Source organism: Diadema antillarum, unplaced genomic scaffold (assembly GCF_040938485.1).
Source record: "Diadema antillarum isolate AM-2024a unplaced genomic scaffold, OU_Dant_1.0 seq00001221_RagTag, whole genome shotgun sequence".
In the NCBI taxonomy this organism is placed as follows: Eukaryota; Metazoa; Echinodermata; class Echinoidea; order Diadematoida; family Diadematidae; genus Diadema; species Diadema antillarum.
Genome location: NW_027272011.1, coordinates 410,428 through 427,709, shown reverse-complemented (window position 1 = coordinate 427,709; position 17,282 = coordinate 410,428). Strand labels below are relative to the sequence as shown.

The 17,282-nt window shown below is 39.3% G+C and overlaps 1 protein-coding gene across 1 annotated transcript in view; it reads right to left on the bottom strand.

The window, feature by feature from the left end:
• LOC139744917 (uncharacterized) overlaps positions 1-17,282 on the bottom strand; it is a 47,425-nt gene that overhangs the window by 19,655 nt on the left and 10,488 nt on the right. The window contains exons 7-9 of the mRNA XM_071655333.1: positions 16,836-16,905; positions 5,632-5,763; positions 4,632-4,801 (exon numbers count right to left, since the gene is read on the bottom strand). Of these exons, the coding sequence (XP_071511434.1) occupies positions 4,632-4,801; positions 5,632-5,763; positions 16,836-16,905 (372 nt within the window). The remainder of the gene's footprint in view (positions 1-4,631; positions 4,802-5,631; positions 5,764-16,835; positions 16,906-17,282) is intronic.

Below are 17,282 nucleotides of genomic sequence, written 5' to 3'. Positions count from 1 at the left end.
TCTCTCTTGCAGAGTATTGTCGGCACTGGAGTACAAAATGGTAGTGCTGTCACGGAAACACGCATGTGGAGGTGGGGAAATTAACATAAAAACCAGCGTTATTGTGGATTATCGTAAGCTGATGGAGGCGAGGCAGCTCTTGAAGGCTTCAACAGAGGACGCCGTTACTGCTGCAGCTGGTAGGCTGTTCCATAGCGGGCCCACACTTGGGAAGAAGCTATGCTGGTAGGTTTGGATATGGCAGTGGTGCCGTCTCAGTTAGAACTCATGACCTCTGGTACCTGATGTAGGATACATGTAGGAAGGTGCAGCTGGAATGGCTACAAAACCATTCATGATCTTGTAGAGCATCAGAACTTTGTTTTGAGCTCGTCGCTCAAAGAGGGATCTCCACTGCAGTTGTTGAAGCATGAGGGCAACACTGCTTTGTTGTGAGTAGTTTGAGGTAACAAAACGGGCTGCGCGTCGTTGTACCATCTCGATTTGGATAAAGCCCAATGGGATAAAGCCCATTTTTGCATCACGATACCAAAATGCATAATCTTTGTTAGTACATGTAGATGGGCCTACCATATGTGTAGTTTGTTAGTATTCGCCTCGTGCATGTTTCACAATTGTAAATACCCTCGAGTGCACTACACGCCTACACTAACGCCACGAAATAATCCTGTGCATCATTTGTTTTATAAAATGGGTCGAAAATTCGAAAATTAACAGCATTTTTCAGCGTTTTTCACGTACCTTTGTGGGTCAAGACGTCCGAAGATGTTCGTCCCAAACATTTACGCACGTCGCACTCGGAAATCCCGCACATACAGTATAAGTATGATGGGGGGTTGGGTTTCCGGACACTTAAGTTCCAGCATGAAAACTTACTTATTTTACATAGAATATGCACCCTTTACCTTAAAGACTTGATATAGACTCCTCGTATAGGCCTACTAGACAACATACTCTGAAAACGGCGTGAGAATTAACCTGCTAAATCGCTGGATTTGCCCTTCAAAGTGACTCCATGTATGCGTCCGGTCCCACAACGCTTGGTCTACTGTACACTGTACGTATGATAGGTACGCCACACATGTTATGCACAAGGGAAGAAAGGCCGGACTAGAAGTTGTTTACAGGATTGACAGCGCGTATGCATGCAATTCAAAGGAGCCGCCGTGCGCACAGACGATCGGCAATAGGATTTAACACGCAGTGCAATGGGACTGAGTAACGAAAGCACAGGTGACTCATTTCAGCGCTTCCTATTGGCTACATCCTTGAACCCATTTTATAAAGAGTATGATAACAAATGAAATATGGTATGTATGAGCATCAATCTCTCAAGAGTGTTTGCACACAAGAGCAATCTTCATATTGTATCAGGTTAGTGCTTTGAGGAATGACAGGAACCTTTCTCCAAAGTACAAAATAACTGGGACTAAATCCCTGTCACAACCATTTTTTCTTTCACACAGTGCCACCTTGTACTGCAAAACGAAGATTGTTCACATGCATTTTAATTTTGCGAATTTCACGAGAACCAAGATTCACGAAATTAAAATGCACACGAAAGTTCTTGTCAACACTATATGCATTGAATGCCAGTGGCAATTCGCGAAAATTTCATGCCGCTAAAATATCGTTTTACAGTAAAAGGGCCCTGCTGAAAATATATTAAACATTACGTTGGGTTCTAATTAATAAAGGCCCATTTACTGGTATGTAGCTCTTTTCTGATGTTACGTATTTTGTTACTGTTTACAATATACTTGCAAAAGGGGAACATGAAGGCCCAGACCCCACCTTTTGCTGATGCAGAAAGAGAAGAGCAGCATGAAAATCACCCTCACAGACTGACCCAGCACAACTGCCAAGAGATAGGGACAAGGCATGATGACCTAAAAAGCCTCATCCAGTGAGCTGCAGTCTCGATGTTTGGTTCGGCTCTCGGTCGGAAGTGGGCTCTTGGACTGAGTTTGATCGATCAGCTGTCTAGACCGTGGGACAATGATCCTTGACTGACAAGCTACAACAGACAATAACAAGCATTGTTTGGGTTCCCTCCGTTTGGTGCCCCGGGCTTACACAATTTTGTAATTATGGAATCTGAAGGTGATGTGCCGGAATGAAAATTGATTCGCATTGCCATACAGCGCATTAAATAGTTTTTGAGGGATACACCAGCAATTATAACTTCCTCTCACAGTCATGAATACAAGTTAATGAGATTTGCAGGCCACAATATTGACAAATATCACATGCACATGATGTTAACTTGATAGATTGCAGCAAATGCCTTCATCTAATGACATAGAACAGAGATATGTTGCACTTGTTCATCTAAGTTAAACTCAAAGCATGATATCATTTTTTTTTAGTCATTAGCATAACTTCACAGATTTATTAATGAGGCGTGGCTTTTGTGCTCAATGACAAAAAGATTACTATACTAGTTTCGATTTCATTATTCCTTCATGTACAATTTTTACGAAATAGATACTATTTTCCCCATCACGACATAAAGAAGAGAGAAGAAATCCAAAAATGTTATGAGTTGCAATGCTTAAAAAGTGGTAAACATTAAAGAACATAACTATACCGAATGATAATCTTCGTTTTGCTGCCTGTAATCTAGATGGAAATGTCTGTCTGAATGACACCTGTAGAAAGAACCTACAGCACACTCTCCTTGCATGACTGCCTTAGGAGAGTACACACGGCAGGAAAACCCAAACAGAAACTGTTTTTATATTTTATGTAGTTCAGTACCACCAGGGTCAATGCCATAGAAAATGGCTGCCGGCAAAATACAGGAAGGAAGTTATCGCTTGCAATGCGTAGTATTAACCTACATCGCTAATTGCCACCATGCTATTGTTTCAGTCATCACTCAATCTATCCTACCCCTCTGCTTCCAATTCATGGTTCTCAGAATGCTAAGGACAGTGGTTTGTGGTTCTGCGATTTTGTTCATGGGTTAAAGTGTTTGCTGCATGTGCTAAAATTTACCCTTCATGGTACACCAAAAGTTTTGATGGTGTAATTTTGAGGGCTTCCACACTTGTTTGTAATCACGATTATGAAAAGCATAATTTCTACAATTGTTAGGGTCACCACATGTTCCGAAACAAGGACTCTCCTTGCTGTTTGCAAACTACACACTCATAGACATTCTAAGCAAGTACTTCACAAGTGTGGATGCCCTGCATGACCAAGCGCAACTTTGACATCCCTTGAAAATACTCTTGCAAACCAAGAATGCTGCAAATATCACATCCAGATTTTGTGATGATATAAATTGGAGGGGGAAATCTGAGCAAGAGAGCTTGTGAGCCAAAAAAACGCATATGTATCATGCATGCAAGTGCTGCACTGTTGTGCTTTTGTGCACGATATTCTGCATAGCACTGCAAAGTTCCATGAATAGGCTGCAAAAATTAAGAAAATGCTTTGGGTGTGGCACGCACACAGTCTGTATACTTACATCGTGTGTGCAAATACACACATGATTTGGGTGGACATTTTTATAATTTTTTTTACAGACTGCTAATGTTTGGGCGCACATGACACAAAAGTGGGCCATACACACAGAACTCGACTGTATATCGAGCCCTAACAAACTTATTTGTGTTTCTCGTCACGCTGATGCCAGTACACAAGTGCCAGGATTAAAGGGACTGTACAGTAGTGGTTGAGGTGAGGATTCATGTTTTGAACATTCCTAAGTGAGATAATGAGAAACCTCTTATGAAATATGAAAGAGCATGTGATTTTAAGAAGGATTCAACGTTTATTTGATGAAAATTGGTTTTCAAATGGCTGAGATATCCCCAAAAGTGATAATAATAAAAGGCGACATGCCCCACCTTTATTGGGATCTCTTTGTTTCACCTTGTTTTTTGATATCTCAGCCATTTCAAAACCGATTTTCATCAAACAAACTTTTGATACTTCTTAGAATTGCATGCTCTTTGACATCTCATAGAGTGGTTTCTGAGTTTCTCACAAAACGTTAAAAGCTAAATCCTCACCCCGACCAGAACTGTACACCCCTTAAAGGACAAGTCCACCTTCATATACATAAGGATTGAGAAAATGGAGCAGTATTTGTAGAACACATCAGTGAAAGTTTGAGGAAAATCGGACAATCCGTTCAAAAGTTACGAATATTTTAAGTATTTGCGCAGTCACTGCTGGAAGAGAAGACTACTACAGTGTATGATGTCACATGCGTACAACTATACAAGGTAAATAAAAAGAGAATTTCACAAAACTTTACTTTTTGAATAAAGTGCACATTTCTCCGACTTGCTACTGACGTATGTTAATGGTAATATTATTCCCCCTGCCTTCTGAAAGAGAGAAGTCGAGTATTCTTTTGTTGTGCGAGAAAAATTGAAATATGTTGAATTTTCTTTATTCTTTCTTTATATCGTTGTACTCATGTGACATCACAAGCTAAAGTAGTCTTTCCATCCAGCCGTGACTGAGCAGAAACTTCAAAAATTCATAACTTTTGAACGGATGGTCCGATTTTGCTCAAACCCTCACTGATGTGTCCTACTAATATTGCTGCATTCACTCAACCCACATGTCTATGAAGGTGAACTTGTCCTTTAAACATTCTACCATCTTCTCACCTCTTTCTTGAGGAGGAGGAGTCTCCATCGCTGCTCCGCCTCTTTGCTCCTTTCCTCCCGTCGCGCGACGGTCTCCTGGCCTTGCGGTGCCAAAGTGGACATTTGTTACCACGCTTGCACTGTCCTGTTTCGTTGAACTCAGCACACTCCAGCGTATGTTTCTTCTTGCACTGCAAACAAATTGGTGGGTGCAGAATCTATGAATATTGATATCATATCACAATCAGCTCATTATGTTCATTAACTGATTCAGTCCCATGGGTAATATATTCATATACAACGTCATTAGGATTTTAAGATAGTGGTTCATGTAGTTATACAACTGATGTCAAGACTTTGAGTGCACTGTTTTCATTCACTTTGACTGCATCAAGGCAAATTCCTCCATTTTGTGCAAACAAAAGTAACCAACCTTGTCACACCAGTGCACAAGAGCAGCTGACATTGTTTCTATCTATTTCAATTTGTCATTGATGGATTACCTTGCTCATGCCTACCTTACTAAAATACATTTATAAGAATAATTAAACAATCAAATAGTGCATTACAAAGGTTATTTCCTCTTTTTTGTATCAATAGATAATGCTGCTTGTTATCGCTACTTCACTTTCACTCGTCTTACCAGTCTCTCTGTCTGTATTTTGCTTTTGCCATATACTGTACGGAATTGCTTCATTTTTAGACAGCATACTGTCCTTTATGTCAAGGCTGTGTTTTACATAGCACTGCATGTGAAACACTGACATTTTTGTAATCAGTCTAGATGTTACCATAGCAACAACACTATTATAGTTTGCAAAATTTTAAATATCTCCTTTAGATGGACATAGAGGTCTGACAAAATTTCTGATGGGGCTCACTATAAATTGCACTCCCAATACGATTTTGATCAATTCAAATTACATCATTTGAAATTGATTTACTCTCGAGCAGTATAACATCATTCAAGGTACTGGAGTCTTGAAAAACATGAACAGCGACTGGCACACTCTGCACTCACTTTCTCCCCACGAGGGCAGTATCCCTGCAGAAACTCCTGGCAGACCTCCGCTCGCTTGCTGACCTTGACATGAGAGTAGGGGCAGTTGTCGCGGTTACAGACTCCTTTCAGGAAGTATACACATACCGGCATCTACAAAAATATCACGAGATGGATGAAGGATAGAAGACTGATTATTTAGTGTGAAATTTCCTTGAAAAGAGCATGGTTGATAGGTGAGATATTAAAGTGTGCATGTACAACTTTTTCCTCACAGAATATGAGCTTCAGACATTTGGTTCTACTACGTACTAGTATTGGTAGTTTGCACTATATATGCCTGGTAGCTTCATGCATACAATTGTATCTGGGTAAATTGTTCAGATTGTCACCTGATTTTCAGAACCACATATTGTAATGCTTAGTTTCTCTTTTCTTTTTTTTTCAAGTTCATCTATCAAAGTTGGTCTTCTTCGTGTCGTATCGTACAGTCTCTTAACTGGAATTTCCATTTATGAGGTATCATTATTACTTCTTCTTTTTTTTTTTGGGGGGGGGGGGTTAGTGGGTGTTCATTGTGTATTGTGTATCACATTAACATACACATGTGAATAGTCTGTTCACTACATTTTGTCAATATGTTCTTATGCTTTTACTGATTATGTGTTGCCAGTCACTAGAATTGAAGAGATTAAAAAAAACATGTCATGTGTTAGAGGGAAAAATAGTTGTATGCAATTTTTGTTTTCACAAGATTTGATGAGATTAGCCAGTTTTCATTACATCATAGTGTTCTAAAATCACTCATGTTTACCTCTTTTGATGTCTAAGTCAGACAGCAATTAAGAAGTGAGGGTTACAGGACGACATGAAATCCTACGCTGCTTTGAGGAGAGCGTAGACTACTACAACAACAACAGCAAACTAATGAGAGCCACTACCTTCAGAAATAACTCACTCATCTCCTGAAACACATCACATTCAACTCATTATCAAATTACATTTCATGCGAGGAAGTAAATGTTGTGAGTGAAGGCAACTAGCACGTGCCAAACACGCTCATCAAATTCAGCACTCAAGGATATGTCCTCTCTTTAATTACTTCACGCATTTGAAGATAAGGAGTGTCGTTAGACCAATAACTGGATCCATGCTAGTGTAACACTTTGTGGAGATGGAATTCGGCTGAAATCAACTAGTTTCACTAAATACAAGGATGGTATTTTGGAGGTGGATTGTGTTCGGATTTATCCACAGTAACCACTGAGAAAGCACTTGAATTCTTTTGAGCAAGCTACCCTAGGACCCAAGGATTGAAGTTCTCCCCAGAGGACTTGGCAATGACCATGAAATGCCTTGCCTAAGGGCATACTCACTGCTGCCGGTGAACTAGGGACTTTGTTCATGATTGAGAATCCATGGTCTTATCCAGTTACCCATAATGGCTCCTCATAATGCATACTTCCCACCAAAGAAAAACAACTACATACAAACAAACAAATTAGCTATGAGGTTGGGGTTGGGGTTGGCACTGATCAATGGCAACCCCATAGTCTGGCGAAGGCTTGCCTGACATGACAACAAATTCTACTCATCAAAATAGATACATGTATGAAAGCAATTCAAACAATAAATACCTTATCATAAGGTATGAAATGTAAGACACACAACTGATTTGAATACACTGGAAAGCCAATTTACCACCAATGACATGTTTACAGAAAATGTCTAATGACTGGCCTTTCAATTTTTGCTGTGTGGCAACAAGAGTACAGCTTTCAACCGCACTGGGTATTTTTCGAGACTTACTCTTTCATGGGAAAGAGGGAAAACTAGCCTCATTTTCAGAAGTTTACACAGGAACTCACTCGATGGAAAACTTGTTTGAATGTAAAGCAGTGTCAGAAAAGCATCCACATAATTATTGAAATAAACAGAGAATTAATAAACCAAAGGTACGTAGGACCATATGAAACTCAATGGACTTCACCCATTAATACTGACTAATGATTAGTGCCAGGTCCTTGTGATAGAACTCTGACTTCTATCCCACAAACAATTCAAACAGACACTTTAAGCAGACAAAAGTTACTAATCATCTGTTTTTGATACAATGCATGCTTGTCTCAAGGCAAAATAAGAAATAAAAATTGTCAGTATTGCAGGGGCGGATCCAGGGAGGACCGCAACCGGCGCACGCCCCCCCCCCCTTTATTTTTGTGTTGAAACAAAAGAAATAAAAGAAAAAAAATGGGGGGAGGGGTGCATGCGCCCCCCCCCCCATTAATTTTGTAAACGCGCCCCCTCTTTACGGAATTCCTGGATCCACCCCTGGTATTGTATCCTTGTCTGGAGACGCATGGGACACATGACATTGTGTACACAAACAGCATTTAAACATTCCATGATTAGAAAAACACAAACAAACACATCTGTCACATGATCAATGAAAATTGTCATGTGTCTATGATAATTGCATAAAGTCTTCAAAAATCAAAACATCATTAAAAGAAGGAAACCAGGGGGGCATTTCATGAAGCATTTTGGTAGGATATTTTCCTGACAAACTGTTACAAGCTACTGAAATCCTTGCATCTGATTGGCTGAGAGCAAGTTTGTCCGACAACTTTGTCGGACATAATGCCTCATGAAATGCCCCCCAGGAATGTACTTGAATCTATGGGAATTATTTCCTCGGAAAACACAGCATGCATGTGCAGACAATTTGACATATTTCATCGTTGGAATACAGCAACTCCTTCTTTGTTATACAATCCTTGCCACTACGAAAATAAGTCTATTTTTGGAAACAATGGGATTAGCCCATCAACCCTGAACTTGACACGGTAATGTGCTGCGATCATCGCACTTGACACGGCGTTTGGTTTCCCAATTTCTGACGACGGTCGAACAGAACATCTGCTCCACGCATCAGGACATTAAGCCACGCAGCAGCGAAACTATGAACCGTATGTTGTGGGAACCACTGTCCTGCTAATCATCGGCAATGAATTGAATTAACTTTGCTTTCTCTCCCAGGTGGGGCCCCTTCATTACAAAGAAATTACAAAGGAGAAAGAAATCAATCTTGTTGAAGGGACTGATTATACTTGAAATATGCCCCATGATAAAAGGGCCAGTCTGATGAATCTAACATATGAAAACCTTGATACTATGAAGTCGATCCAAGGAGGGTATACAATTGTAATTCCTGATGCTGTTGCTGTTGCATCTTATCCAACTTTACTTGAAAGGCAATGATGAATTACTAGCACTCTAATTATTGACATCTAAACTTCTGGTAGTCATTTTACCTTCAGTTGACTTCATCTCACACATCACACAAACTGGCAGAGCTACGACAAAAAAAAGTACAGTAGTCTGATCAAAGTATGTCTCAAGAAGTCCCAAGTATACTCAGGCAGGTGTCCAAGGGAAATATGTGCTAAAGCAAAATCAGCTCGTCCTCAAGTGGTCAAGGAGTAATTCTATAATTCTTTCTCAACTACAATATCAATCAAAATACTGATTTCACTTTTCATCTTAATTTTTCATTATTGAGACTAAAATGACTACCGAGAAGTTCTAATTCTATGACTTTGTTTACAATATAAGGATCAAAGCTTTAGTCTTACACTATCTTATCTTTTACATAAAAATCTAGTCCCCCTAGATGAAGCAGGGGGAAAAAAAGAAGACAGAGGACATTTGAAAAAACAACAACAACACTTTGCAGATTAAACAAAAAAGATTGTGCTGATGTCGGTGTTCAGATCAAATATATATTTCCGGTTTTTGTTTTTTTTAACAACTCCCTATCCTTGCAACTAACATTTAAAGAAATAATCAATAATTCTTGCATGAATTTGTTTGATGACTCAAATGAGATGTCAAAACATTCTCTTCTTTGTTTACTTGTTGCTGTTATCATGACTGCTTCTCCACTACCACAGCTTGCACAACATCTTGGGTGTGGCATTTTATGCAGTTTTTTACTCTTAAGGAGCACTACCATGGTATTTGTCCCTCTTTAATATTAACTGGATAACATCTGGACAAACCTGTACGTTTCTTTCCATGTTTCTTTCTGTATTTCTTGTTTGGCATTATCTGTCCTTTATTGTTCAACTGAATTTGAAACATCAAAAATAAAAATCATCTATTAAGGAAATATCTGTAATGATTTCTTCACTGTAAGAAAAGCAAGAACTTTCTTATGATCAAGTGAGTTCCATTTCCTTGTGGTTCTGCCCAGACTAGATCCGAAATGTACACTTGGAGCGATGTTGCACATTTCACAGCTGTAATACAAAAAAAATAATAATAAAATGGTATCACCGTGATAATATTTACTTTAAATAATCAACGAGGCTCCAGTACGCTGACCTTCAAAGAAAAGAGTAAGCCAAAGAAATCACACAGATGTGGGGAAATATTTCTTTATTCCATCCAAAACCTGTAGGCAGTGATTAGCTACTAATTGAGATCAATGCATTCGCCACCTGCTCGCAAAGAAGTCAGAAATGTAGGGCGAGGCTTTAATACCACCGTGACCCGTGAAGTACACCCTCAGTCATCCAAAGTAGACATGGGAGCGAATGAGAAACCAATGATGGCGTGTCTATTGAGGTTCCTAAACTGTCACATCCACGTCGGCTGTCTTCCACATCCTGGGAACTGGGGACTTGGGAATGTCGTCAGGAAAACATAGCACATCCGCTGGCAAATTGATCAACTTTCGACTGGAAGAGGACACATGATAACATTCACAGACTGCACTCACCAGGCTCCCCGAACATGAGTACACGTACTTTGTACGGTGGAGTTCATGTACGTGTTATCTTGTCGGGCAAAAAAAACCAAACAAACCAAACAAACAAAAACAAAACAAACAACATCCATCATCCATCCAACAACATCACTTGTTCGATGTTACACTTTCGTATTAAGAATTAGATATGTCGCTATGGTGATTTGTGCCTCTGCTATGTTATATTATTCTCCCTAAAGGTCTGTAGTACATCTTAACAATGTGAGATGACGTTCACATGATTGGTAAAGTAATGAGTGCTGAGCCAATGAATAACAAAATTATTGTTCATATGATTTTGACATTCCTAAATTTTGTACAAATCTGGCAAATAATGCCATACATTTTATAGTGAGTTACTGCATAGATGATTAGATATATTGCAGGGCTCGACACTAACTTTTTTGTTTGGTGGCCCGATGGGGCCACCAAAATCCTCAATTTCAAATTTTTGGTGGCCTGAGAGAAAAATTTGGTGGCCCCGAAAAAAAACAATAAAAAAACATTAAAGTCCTGTTTTTTGAATGAGTCAGATATCTAAGTTTTATCCAGTCATAGTAAGAATTGGAAGTTGGACATATCTACTCATAAACAAGCCTCAACAAACTCGCAACACTCACTCTCAGGCACTCATTTAGTCCTTTTCATGCATCCTTTAAACAATATAACTGCTAATTTCCGGCGCAAAAAGTTACAAATTAATTGACGTACGTACTTTTCAAAATATTTTGGTGGCCCGAGACGGGCCACGCAATTTGCCTTTTTTTTAAATTTGGTGGCCCGACTTTCATTTTTGGTGGCCCTGGGCCACCGGGCCACCGTTAGTGTCGAGCCCTGTATATTATCACAATTTGACTTTGACCTTTGATCCTCGCTGTCATGACATTTTCTTGTAAAGAAACATACACCCTGTAGCACATTTGAAGTAAAGAACAATCTCAGTTATTGGCTGGTCCAACAACTGAATAGATGGATAGACAATGTTTTTCAACCACCCTATGCAGAGGTATGAACATGAATGCTTCAATATGGCAGTGATAGACACTGATTTCACGAAACAAAATCATACAAGGAAAGGGGTGTAGAAAACAGTATTTTTTTCAATTACAATTTTGCTGCTATCTATCTCATTCATCCTTGTATAACGAGGATGTCCATGAATGCTTTTTGTCACATTCTTGAAAGGAAACCAAAACCCAAATATAGATGTATGGATTGAGTGAAAGCAGCAATATTAGTAGAACACATCAGTGAAAGTTTGAGGAAAATAGGACAAGCGATTCAAAAGTGATGAATTTTTAAAGTTTTGGTGCTTACTACAGACTACTAGAATTAATAGCATCAATGTGGACAACAATATAAAGAAAATAAGAAGAAATTTCAACTTGTTTTCACTTTTCTAGCATAATGCAAATGCACTCGACTTTAATAGGCCTTCCTCTTTCAGAAAGTAGGGAGAATAATACTACCCTTAACATATGTCTGCACAAGTTGATGGAATGTGTACTACTCAACGAAACATGAAATATCAAATTGCCATTCATACATAACGTCATGAACTGTAGCAGACTTGTTATCCAGCAAAAATGATGGCACCAAAATTCTGACATTAGACATTTGACATTTCACGCAACATCTCGTCATCTTGGACCAAAAATTGCTCAAAAACATGAATTCATGCACGTTCAATGCAAATTGTGCTCTCAGTCAAATTTCATAAAGCATGCTTATTTTTGCTTTTTATTGATTAAAATCAATAACCAACAAATTTTCATGCTCAGAACAGTGTCGCTGAAAAATCTCATTTAAAAAAATGAAAAACAATAAGTCAAAAAAACAAATATATACATAAGAAATTTTAAAACACAATAAAATACTGAAGAAATTCTTTTTGATGGCACAATCTTTTTCACTTACATTCTGTCGCTGGGGTGAAAAGACCTACATCTCAAATTTTGGTGTAAATTACCTTTTTGGATTAAGGGTCAGATAATCAGTCAAGTGATGTCCTGTCCAAACCTAGATGTCTTACCCCTAAAATGAAGCCACCATGGCATGTCAAAGGAAAGGCCATCCAATTTGTGATAGTGCTTTGGCTTTCATGTTTTGTTTTGTTTTGTTTTTTTGCTCTCCTGAACATTTGACATTTTGTTGATATGAGGTCTTGTTGCCCCAGCGACAAAGAGCACTAGAAAGAATATTTACACCAAAAATAGGTCTTTTGGAGCTTTATTTAGTGATACATAGCAAAGAGTCTGATTTCACACATATATGTATATCATGCAAAATTAGCATATATATATATTTTTAAAATCAACTCCACAGTCATATAGATAACAATGCAGGCAATGTGTGTGCTGATTACAATTGTGTGGTCGATGGTCCCGAAGGCCCTCTCCAGCTTTATCATCTAATAAAATAGCCCGGCCTAGTTACAAGGGTTAAGGACCACAAACATATTATGGTGCCACCACAAACCTCTTTATCATCCTCATTCACATCACCATAGAAACCTTCAACAATACATAAAGTAAGATTTATTTTCTGGTCTTTAATCAAAGAAGAGAAGAATAAGACATCACAACAAATTGATTTGGTTGCAAGGATTTTTCCCTCTCTCTTTCTCCATTGGTCTCTGTTTGTCTCTCTCTCTCACACACACACACACACATGGACACACAACAGTACAGTAAAAAGTCACTGATGGGACAACAAGGCAAGTGCCATTATGTGTCTTGCCCATTCGCGTACAAGAAATTGTACGCAAATGGGATATAACAGATTTTTAAAAAAAGACATAACAGATAAAAAGAGATATAAAAGGGTAAAAATTTATGGCAAAAAAGAAACATGCCATAATTACTCAAGTTATCGCGTAAACGAAAGCGGGCGGACGGACAACCCGAAAACATAATGCCTCCGGCACCACCTCGTGGCGGAGGCATAAAAACTTAACATTGGGCCCTTAAAGTTCGTTGACCCCTGCCTGTGACCTTTGACCTTGTGGTGATCATCCACTCCCCAAGGGACATCTACCATCCAAGTTTGGTCACAAACAGACCTATGGAACAAAAGTTATGACCCATAATAGAAACGCGCCATAAAAACTTAACATTGGGCTCTAAAAGTTCGTTGACTCATGCTTGTGACCATTGACCTTGTGGTGACCATACACTCCCCAAGGGACATCTACCATCCAAGTTTAGTCACAAATGGAGTTATGGATCAAAAGTTATGACCCATAATAGAAACGCGCCATAAAAACTTAACATTGGGCTCTAAAAGTTCATTGACCCCTGCTTGTGACCTTTGACCTTGTGGTGATCATCCACTCCCTAAGGGACAACTACCATCCAAGTTTGGTCACAAACAGACCTATGGATCAAAATTTATGACCAATAATAGAAACGCGCCATAAAAACTGAACATTGGGCTCCAAAAGTTTGTTGACCCATGCTTGTGACCATTGACCTTGTGGTGACCATCCACTCCCCAAAGGACATCTATCATCCAAGTTTGGTCACAAATGGAGTTATGGATCAAAAGCTATGACCCATAATAGAAACGCGCCATAAAAACTTAACATTGGGCTCTAAAAGTTCATTGACCCCTGCCTGTGAGCTTTGACCTTGAGGTGACCTTCATATATAGTAAAATGTGAAACTTTGTATGACCCCTCTTCCCTCGAAGTTTGATTGCAATTGAAGCCCAGAGTAAAGAGTTATTGAAGTTTTTGTAGCATTACGGACAGACGACGGACAGACGGACGGACGGACGGACGATGGACAGACAGACGCCGCAGGCGATCCCTTAGTCTTCCCTCACCTCCGGTGGGCTCGACAAAAACAAAAAGAGGTTTAGCAAGACTAAAGAGTGCAGGATTAGTCTATGATGAAGGAAAGGGAATTACATGTGATGTAAACCTTACATATGATGCTATATTTGATACTCTGGTGTACCAAATGAAAATTCACCATTTTGTTGGATTTTTTTTTTTTCAGCACTGTACCCTGGGTTACCGAAAAATGTCTACATTTTTTTTTAGTACTATCATGCACGAAAATGATTTCTTGTCTCTGATTATGTAACAATTAATGCAGGCAAATATTAACTTTTTTTTCTCATTTACATGCTCTGTTGTAATCCTCACTGTTTGATTTTATTGTACATGTTATTGTAAGTACTGATTTTATTATGTTGACTTTGAATGGGATTGGAAATTAATTTTTGTTTATTATGCAAGACAGTGTCAGTTTCTTTCATCAATGTTCTTGCATTGAGTGAATGAATGATCAAGTGTGTGTTTACTGATAGCATACATCATCTTACATGCAAAAAAAACAAGGAAAAGTAGAAATTACGCGGTGCGTAAAATATGTCCCCGCCGGAAGTAGCATTTAGTAGCAAAATGTACAATATCGGTAAAAAATCAAGGTCAAAGGTCAAAGAAGTCAAAGGTCAAAATTCTGTGTAGAAGTTTTGAAGCCCTCACCTAGTGCCATCACAAAAAGCAAACGGAATCGAAATCGGGTTAGAAATGGCGAAGGAGTAGCATTTTGTAGCCAATGTACAATATAGGTCAAAAATCAAGGTCAAAGGTCAAAGAAGTCAAAGGTCAAAATTCTGTGTAGAAGTTTTGAAGCCCTCACCTAGTGCCATCACATAAAGCAAACGGAATCGAAATCGGGTTAGAAATGGCGAAGGAGTAGCATTTTGTAGCCAATGTACATAGGTCAAAAATCAAGGTCAAAGGTCAAAGAAGTCAAAGGTCAAAATTCTGTGTAGAAGTTTTGAAGCCCTCACCTAGTGCCATCACATAAAGCAAACGGAATCGAAATCGGGTCAGAAATGGCGAAGGAGTAGCATTTTGTAGCCAATGTACAATATAGGTCAAAAATCAAGGTCAAAGGTCAAAGAAGTCAAAGGTCAAAATTCTGTGTAGAAGTTTTGAAGCCCTCACCTAGTGCCATCACATAAAGCAAACGGAATCGAAATCGGGTCAGAAATGGCGAAGGAGTAGCATTTTGTAGCCAATGTACAATATAGGTCAAAAATCAAGGTCAAAGGTCAAAGAAGTCAAAGGTCAAAATTCTGTGTAGAAGTTTTGAAGCCCTCACCTAGTGCCATCACATAAAGCAAACGGAATCGAAATCGGGTTAGAAATGGCGAAGGAGTAGCATTTTGTAGCCAATTTACAATATAGGTCAAAAATCAAGGTCAAAGGTCAAAGAAGTCAAAGGTCAAAATTCTGTGTAGAAGTTTTGAAGCCCTCACCTAGTGCCATCACATAAAGCAAACGGAATCGAAATCGGGTTAGAAATGGCGAAGGAGTAGCATTTTGTAGCCAATTTACAATATAGGTCAAAAATCAAGGTCAAAGGTCAAAGAAGTCAAAGGTCAAAATTCTGTGTAGAAGTTTTGAAGCCCTCACCTAGTGCCATCACATAAAGCAAACGGAATCGAAATCGGGTTAGAAATGGCGAAGGAGTAGCATTTTGAAGCAAAATGTACAATATAGGTCAAAGGTCAAGGTCAAAGGTCACAACTGAAATTCTGTGTAGAAGTTTCAAAGCTCCCATGTAGTGCTATCATATAAAGCAAACAGAATTAAAATTGGCTCATAAATGACAGAGAAGTAGCAAATTGAACATTTTGATCACACACGGACGCACAGACAGACAGACAGACGGACGGACAGACACACGGACACACACACGTACGGAGCCCGTTTCATAGTCCCCTGCTCGAACTCGTTCGGCGGGGACAAAAAGAAACACAATCCTCAGACTGATTTCAAATAAAGCAATGTGAAAATAGTGGCCATGACAACATTGCAAAACTGTCTGATAATAAACAAGATGGCACTACACAATGCCGTACCCTGGGTTACGATGAATCATATCATGGTGAATATCGGTTTGTCTTTCATTGCTAACTGAGAGGGAAAAAAAATCCATCTGGTCTGTGAATGAGGAAAACATTTACTCTTGAGTTCCTGTTAATGACTGACATGGTACTCAGAAGCATGCCAGACCTTTCAATCAGAATTTCAAATCAATCTCCCTCTACTTCTAAGACCTATCACATGTGCATAAGTTTTGGTGAATCTTGTCCGTGGGAGTGACACTGTGATGGCAATTTGGCTGCCATGTGAAACCTATGTGGGTTACAGCAAAGAAATTATCGAGGAAGATAGAGCAATAGAGTCACATAATGGAGACACTTCAGTGTGCAGCGGACTGAACGAAATGGCCTGCTTTATCATGTCGATCTCAGGTGATAAAATTCCTCTGTGTGTCCCAAAGGTGATGAGGTAAAAGAGAAAGACGACAAAAAAGAAGAAGAGGAAAATAACAAAAAGAAAACCACACTTCCAGAGCAATTTTCCGGGGCTTAGAGAGGATTGGGAACTCACCTTGTCCTTGGAGACTTTGTGAGAGAAGGGACAGGTGCCATCCGTCCTTTGACAGGTTCCCCTCAGAAATCTAGATTTCAAAGAAAATCATAACAGGACACAAGGTTTTAGAATGTACCAAGACAGCACTGGACAGGTAGATACTGCATTGGCCTTCTCTCCTCACCTGGTGGTCAGACTAGCAAAGCCTTGACTGTCAATAATTTGAAACAAGTACGCATTATCTCCTCCCCTTCCTCCTCCTACCTCCCCCCCCCACCCCCCCACCCCCCCCCCTCCCAACGGAAAGTATACTGGTTACGACACTAGTAGTGGTCCTTATTCTATTCACACACATAATCAGCACTGTAGAGATTCATATATTAACTCATTGAGGACAGGTCCAAAGTATACTCGCGCAGGTGTCTATGGGAAATGCGTGTTGTAGCAAAATCAGTCTGTCCTCAA